Source organism: Ceratotherium simum, chromosome 5 (assembly GCF_057802395.1).
Source record: "Ceratotherium simum simum isolate JZ-2026a chromosome 5, ASM5780239v1, whole genome shotgun sequence".
Taxonomy (NCBI): Eukaryota; Metazoa; Chordata; class Mammalia; order Perissodactyla; family Rhinocerotidae; genus Ceratotherium; species Ceratotherium simum.
The window spans coordinates 48,422,217-48,429,474 of record NC_141904.1 but is presented as its reverse complement, the minus strand read 5'-3'; the positions used below and the strand labels follow the sequence as shown (position 1 = coordinate 48,429,474).

The 7,258-nt window shown below is 58.9% G+C and overlaps 1 protein-coding gene across 1 annotated transcript; it reads left to right on the top strand.

The window, feature by feature from the left end:
- The first annotated feature begins 1,737 nt into the window (after window positions 1-1,737).
- PRSS50 (serine protease 50) lies at window positions 1,738-6,922 on the top strand. Its single transcript, XM_087431728.1, has 5 exons — window positions 1,738-1,927; window positions 3,114-3,276; window positions 4,305-4,588; window positions 5,818-5,984; window positions 6,485-6,922. Exons 1-5 carry the CDS (start codon window positions 1,768-1,770, stop codon window positions 6,713-6,715), a joined length of 1,005 nt encoding a protein of 334 aa, XP_087287854.1. The 5' UTR covers window positions 1,738-1,767; the 3' UTR covers window positions 6,716-6,922.
- Window positions 6,923-7,258: the final 336 nt, after the last annotated feature.

Genomic DNA, 7,258 nt, shown 5'->3' with positions numbered 1-7,258 from the left:
GAAAGTCTTACTCCTGCCCGTTGTGTTCCCCACTCTGGGCTGCAGTTTCCTCTTCTGCCAAATACTGAGATGGACACTGTGACCCCAGTCCCTGCTTAGTCATCCCAGCACTCCAGCAATCTCAGATCCCCATGGCACCCTCCTGGGTGTCTAACCAACAGTTTCCCTCAGGCCTCCTGCGAGGGTTGGCCTCTTCCCAAGAAACTCAAAATGACCAGATCTGCACTTGTGGGCCTTGTTCCAGAACTTGTGGGCCTCTCCCAACCTCTCATATCCCCCTAAAGGTCTACAGACGCTGACCAGTTCCTCCTCTCTCCCTGGCAGAAATAGGTGATGATGGGGGAGAAAGGCAGAGTGCCTGCTCAGGTGACTTGTGTGAGGTGACCGCACCCTGAGTTCCTGAGCTGCCTCTGTGACCTCCATCAGACTCTGGATAGCAAGACTCTAGCCAGACTGAGAGGGCACAGCCCTGCCTCTGTGTGGAGGTAGCATGGGGGGCCCCTCAGACCTGTGGGCTTCGGGTTCAGAGTGGCCAGCTACCCCTGCCCTTTCAGTGCCAGAAGGGTAGTGGGTGTGATTTGCTGTTTTCTCAGAGATTGAAGCACTGACTGGCCAGCCCAAATGTCTCTCCCAAGACAACAGGCCCTAGCAAGTTAGAATGTCTGGCTTGATTTAACTTTCACTTTATCTTTTATTAGGCTAGAATTTTCCAACAGCTTTGAACCAAAGCTTCTCATAGAATTTCCCCACACTACTTTTTAAATATATCATCATCTATGTCATTGAACCATCAAAATGTTTCCCAAATTCCAACATACAAAGTGGCCTTCTGTTCCCAGAAGCACCTGATGGTTACCATCACTCTTTCTCTGTGAATGGATACTTCACCTGTGCCATTGTTCCTAAGCACATGGATCTGTCAGTGAAGGGCGTTTGCTGAATGGAGTTTGTTGGGGAGAGGCTGCTTAAAATGATACAATCTTCAAAAATCATTATTGAAAACATTTCAGTCTGCTTAATTTCAGTGCCTTGAGGCAAAGCCCTACTGCAGTTACCAGGCTGGAGGGAAAATGGGGCCGCTTGGAAATCCCAGATGCCAGCCCCAGGGGTTGGGCCTCCATCTCACCAGGGGAGGGATGAAAGCATGAACCAGCCCAGGGCAGTGGGCTGCAGGAGTGAGGAGGTACAGGAGGGCCGAGGTTAGGTTGAGGGACTCCAGGAAACTGGCCAAAAAGAGTGAGAGAGACGGAAGGGTCAAGGAGGGCAGAGGTGAGGCCAGAAAAAGGGCAGTCAGGGGGCGCCATCAGGCATAAGGGAGGACAGTCACTAGGGGAGCCCCTGCAGGCCGGACACCAGGAGCACCTTCGCGGGTGACCACTGGGGGGCGCCGCGCAAGCTGGGACCAGGAGCGCCACACGGACCACACACCTGAGGCCGTCGCGGGCGGCCAATGGGGGGCGCCGCCGTGGGGCGTGCACCAGGAGCGCCGCCGCGAGAGGAGCACGGCAGTGCAGTCACTGCTACCTCAAGATGGAGCCCTGGTGCAGGGCACGGGCCTGCAGGCAGGGTCCCCGGGGCCCCGGGACGTCTGCCCCCTACTACGCCCCCGCCGTTCTCCTGCTGCTGCTGCTGCTGAGGCCCATGGGTGAGACCCGACCCTCCCTGCCATCCCCGTCCCCATCCCACTTAGCTCCGCGGGCAGCCTCTGATCCTCTGCATCCTTCCGCAGGTTGCTTGGGCGCAGGCGAAGCACCAGAGGCGCTATCCATGCCTGCTCCCACTGACGCTGGCACCCCCTGTGCCCCCAGTGCCACCTGTTCTTCAGGTGGGCCTCGCTTTCCCCGGCAGGCCCCCACCATGCAGCCGCAGGCCTCGACCCTCCAGTTGCAGTACTCTGTTTCTAAAGCCAACATCGACTTTCTTCCCAGTGAGTACTGGACTCCACGGGGGGGGGGGGGGGGGGGAGGGGGGGGGTTGGGGGGTGTGGAGAAGAGATGCTTGAGCAGTTTTAAGAACCTTTGATCCAGGGGCTGGCCCGCAGAGCGGTTAAGTTCACACCCTCGGCTTCGGTGGCCCGGGGTTCTCAGGTTCGGATCCCGGGCACGCACAGACGCACCACTTGTCAAGCCATGCTGTGGCGGCGTCCCATATAAAATAGAGGAAGATGGGCACGGATGTTAGCCCAGGGCCAGTCTTCTTCAGCAAAAAGAGGAGGATTGGCAACTGATGCTAGCTCAGGGCTAATCATCCTCACAAAAACAAACAGAAGGGACAGAGGAGAAAGGGGCAGGGAGTGTTTACTGAGCACCTGTTGTGGGCCAGGCCTCCCATCCTGGGGGGTGGGTCGGTGGCTGCATATTCCCACTTCCCTGAACTGGCTCTGGGGCCATTGGCCTCTCCACTGGGCCCTGGGCCCTGGGCCCTGCCCTGCCTGCCCTGCCCTGACTGCCCTGCCCCAGGCTCCCAGTGAGTGAGTGGTCTGGGCAATAATCCTCACCAACTCCTGGCATCAGGGACCTTTAGTTTGCTTGGCAGGCAGGTGTTGTGGAGTGGAACCTCACTGCTACTTCAGGCTGCACTTCCCTGAGGACTAATGGGCCTGGGCAGCTTCTGTGACCATTTGCTGCTGTTTCCACCTCGGGATGCGTCTGTTCATGCACATTGCCCATTTTTTTCTTGGGTCACTGCCTTTCTCTCACTGAATCACAGGAGGGAGTTCCCAGAGTAGGGAGAGGGGGTCTGCCTTGGCTAAGTAGGGGAACCAGATGGAAACACGGATGAGTTCGTGAAGGGTCTGGCCAGCACTGAGGGGCTGCTCAGCCAGGACAAAGGGGCCAGTGGTACACCAGGCTGGTCAGCTGGGTGTACTCTGGGGCCTGGGCTATAGGGAACAGGGAGAGGGATACCTGGAGGGCACTGAGGCCCTTCTGAGGCTGGACACCCCAGTCCACAAGGGGACAGCATCAGTATGTGATGACCGGTGAAAGGAGAATCATTGGATGTGTGCGGGCCAGCGGCGGGAGAGGTAAAAGCTGAGGGGAGGGGAGGGAATGGTGTCATGGGGTGTGGCTGGAAGGGCCGGTCCCTCATCAAGCTCTCGCCTTCCTCCTCAGCCTGCGGCTTCTCCTACGAGCAGGACCCCACCCTCAGGGACCCAGAGGCCATGGCTCGGCGGTGGCCGTGGATGGTCAGTGTGCGGGCCAATGGCACACACATCTGTGCAGGCACCCTTATTGCCTCCCAGTGGGTGCTGACCGTGGCCCACTGCCTGATCCAGTGAGTCGGGGCCTCGGTGGGTGGGCAGAAAGGCCTTTGGAGCCACTGGGGGCCCAGTCATCCTGCCAGCTGGCCCATCAGCAGCAGCTGTGCCTTCTGCGGAACCCCACAGTCCCAGCCCAGCCTCACCCCAGCTCCAAGCAGATGGGGGCTGAGTCCTGCAGATTCTTTCCGGGAGCAGGAGCTTGCTCCCTCACCTGGCCCCTCAGTCCTGTGCACTCATTCCATGGATAGGAAATGGAGGCTTGGAAGCCATTGTTCAGGCCTCCTTCCTCCTAGCCACGGAAAGAAGGTCCTAATTCTTTCATTCCGCACCCTTTGCTTCACTTACTCGTTCCTTCCTTCGTTCAACCAACAGCCTTTGAAACTCCTCTGAAGCCAGGCCCTGCCTGGGCACTGGGGGCAGAGAAGGGACATATCCCTTCTCTCAGGTTGCTGGGGAAGACAGACAAGAAGATAGATGCTCATAGGGGAGCCTGGTCAGTGTGGGGACAAGGGAGAGGGCATGTCCAGGTTCCGGGGCCAGAGGATCAGCCCGAGAGTAACATCTGTGCTGGCCGTGAGGGCTAACCAGGGGAAAAGTGTGCTCCAAGCCTCAGGGCCGACATAGAGATTCCAGGGGCTTGCTGGGAAAGGAAGCTGGAAGGTGAGGCCATGGCGGATTGCACAGAGCCTCTGTCACTTCCAGGGCCCAGTGCCGGGCACTGGACAGAGTCCAGAGTTTGGAACCAGAGAGAACTGGGTCCACGTCTCCATTCCACCACTTTCTAGCTGTGCAGCCTTGAGCTGGTCACTGGGCTTCTCTGTTTCCTCCTCCTTAACATGCAGGGTTGTTGTGAGTACTGGAGCACACAGTGTGTGCGGGGCCCTGTTCACATCTGTTGTGACGAGTGGGCTCAGGGGGCTTGAAGCAGGTGGGTGGCCTCTCTGGATTTGCTCCAAGTGCCACAGTGGGGTGGAAGGCAGGGGATGGAGACTGGGGTGGGGTGCCGGGAGCTGATGGCAGACTCCTCTTGCGGTTCCCTTAGGCGGGACGTTATCTATTCAGTGCGGGTGGGGAGCCCATGGATTGACCAGACAGCGCAGACTAGTTCTGACGTCCCGGCAAGCCAGGTCATCGTGAACAGCAAGTTCCGGACTCGTCGGTACTGGTCCTGGATCGGCCAGGCCAACAACATTGCCCTCCTCAGGCTTGAGTGGGCACTCAAGTACAACAAGTACGTCTGGCCCATCTGCCTGCCTGGCTTGGACTATGCAGTGAAGGACCACTCCCTCTGCACTGTGACGGGCTGGGGCCTCCCCAGGGCTGATGGTGAGTCAGAGCCTCCCAGGGCCGGGGTGGGTGGTATAGGAGAGGACCAGGTGCAGGCTGGGGTCTGCCGTGGACAGATGTTTCTCAGACACGTTTCCCAGGGAGCCTGCTGCCCCTGGACCTTCCTGTTGGGCTCTAATCTCTGGGGTCTCCTTCCCCTTGAGGGTCTCAGCAGTGAGCGCATCCTGGCCATTCAGGCCTTAGGGGACCTAGATTACCCATGAACCCTCAGGCCCAGGCCAGGGCATGTGAAGAGGACGTCTTTCAAGGCAGAGGGGGCATACAGTAATATCTGGCTGTCTGCACACAATCTCAGGGCATCCACGACTTGAAGCAGAACATCAGAGGTGAGAAGAGCAGGGTTGTGTCTATAAAAAGTTCCCCAGAAGACCCCCACATGGCTGGCTAAGGGCAGTCTGCACCCAGAGGTTGGGAGTCACTCTGGGTCAACTCATGGCTCCCCTCTCCCCGCAGTGGCCCTCAATCCCTTGTCATCCCAATTTAGGAGTATTGTCCCAGGCCCATCCAAGGGTCCATTTCCTCAGGAGCCAGGAATGTCCACTTCCTCAGGGAGCCCCTGTCCCTTCCCCACGAGAGAGGTGCCTCTCCCTGTGGCCTCATAGAGCCAACTTGTCTAAAAACAGCCCACAGGGCTCCAGCCCCAGGGGGGTGGGAGGGTGGCCTTTTGACTTCCCTGTCATGGCCTGTCTGGGGAATGGCTGGGAACAGTTGGAAGTCTTCTGTGCCCCAGGAGCTCAGGCTAGGGACAGACACACTGATGAGAGGGAGGAGGGGAGTAAGCAGTGCCTGGGACCCACGGAGGGGAGTCCAGCAAGCTCAGGGGAGGAAGAGGCCTGTGGGGAGGACTTGAAGAAAAGGAGGGATTTGGACCCGAGAGCGGCTTGGCAGGATTCGGGATAGAAGGAAGGACGAAAGCCAAGATGCTGAAGGAGGATGGACTTGTGGGCTAGACTCTACAGGAAGTGAGACCAGGCCCAGCAAGGCCTGATGGTGGGCAGCTTGCTCCTAGGTTTCTAGATTGAGGGGCTCTTGGGAAGTGTCACCTGGAGTGGTGGGTGATCTGAGCCTGGAGAGATCTCCAGGGCTGCTGTGTGGCAAGTAGAAGAGGCTGGAGGAGTGACAAGGAGAAAAGGGAGGACAGAGACAAAGCTGGTAGCAGTGGGTGGCAGCAAAACTGCCAAGCCGGAACAGGGTCCCCTGTGCCCCAGGTGGATGGCCCCAGTTCCGGACCATTCAGGAGAAGGAAGTCACCATCCTGAACAGCACGGAGTGTGACCACGTCTATCACAGGCTCTCCAAAATCCCCTCTCTGGTTCGGATCGTCACCTCCAAGATGATTTGTGCGGAGGACTTGGACAGGGAGGAGTTCTGCTATGTGAGCACCTCTCCCCCTTGCTCACTCACCTCCATGGGCACCTGGCCAGGAGTGGGGCTCAGGGCACAGGGCAGGCAGGACCTGAAGGGATAGGGAGGGGGAGGAGGGAGAGGAGGATGAGAATGGGGAGGGACAAGCAGGGGTGATGAGGGGGAAGATGGGAAGATGGGGAGGAGAGATGAGATGGAGGAAAGAGATGGGGTTGGGTGAGAGAGATGGGGAGTGGGGATGGAGGTTGGAGTTGAGAGAGAAGGATGGGGGATGGTGGGAAGAGGGAGAGTGGGTGTTAAAGAAATGAGGGATGGAGGATTGGCATGAGAGAGACGGGGGATGAAGCACTCTGAGGAAGGTCTCCTGGGTCTAGACCTTGAGGGCACCTCTCAGCTTTTTGACCCTCGGGGGCTGTGGAGAAGATCTGGTGTGAGGGCACTCTGCTTGTCCCTGAGCGGGGTTCCATCTCCCTGGGGCCACATGTTTTCGTTCCCCTCCCCCTCCCACAGGAGACAAGTGGTGAGCCCTTGGTCTGTCCTGTGGAGAGCACGTGGTACCTGGTGGGGATGGTGAGCTGGGGCCCCGGCTGCAAGAAGAGCCAGCCCCCGCCCATCTACCTGCATATCTCCTCCTACCAGCACTGGATCTGGGAGCGCCTCAACCGGCAGGCTCGGCCAGCTCCAGCCAGGGCCCTGCTCCTGGTGCTGCCACTGCCCCTCAGCCTCCTTGCTGCCCTCTGACACTCTAGTGCCGTCCCTGGGGGCGCCCTCCCTTGCCCAGGCCACTCCTTACCCTCCGGCCCGGAATGCTGCAGACACAGCTCTCACAGCCCCGCAAGGCAGGGCAGAGCCTGGGTGCTTAATTAAACACTTCTCTTCCCCACGCCTCCTCCTTCCTGGGCCTTGGAGGCCCCTTGCTCCCTGGGCTGCTTGAGTGGGAGATGAGTGAACCAGACGGGGTGGGATGGGGAACTCAGGGCAGTTTATAGTGGGAAGTGCAGAGCCCCAGGGTCTGCCTCCATCCAGAGGTTTGGGGTGGCTCCCAAGGAAGATGGAGGGAGTGTGAAGGGATGATATTGGGGTCAGATGATGGAGGGCCCAGAACAGCTTCTGCCCACGCTGAAGCTGGGGCTGCTGGACTCAGCCTGAGGCTGGGGGGAGGGTGCAGCTTGGTCTGGGCCGGGAGGTGTCCTTTCTGTGATACTTTAGTGGGAGTCAGGCTCTCCTTGACTCTGGCCTTTCCGGACAGTAGCTAGAGCACACTGTCATTGCCCTGAAGCACTG

What these genes read in the sequence shown, in the direction of transcription:
- PRSS50 (XM_087431728.1), top strand. Translation starts at nt 1,768, where the DNA reads ATGCCTGCTCCCACTGACGCTGGCACCCCCTGTGCCCCCAGTGCCACC. An exon ending in CAACATCGACTTTCTTCCCA is followed by an intron (nt 1,928 to 3,113) that starts GTGAGTACTGGA and finishes CTTCCTCCTCAG; the next exon opens with CCTGCGGCTTCTCCTACGAG. An exon ending in GGGCCTCCCCAGGGCTGATG is followed by an intron (nt 4,589 to 5,817) that starts GTGAGTCAGAGC and finishes CCTGTGCCCCAG; the next exon opens with GTGGATGGCCCCAGTTCCGG.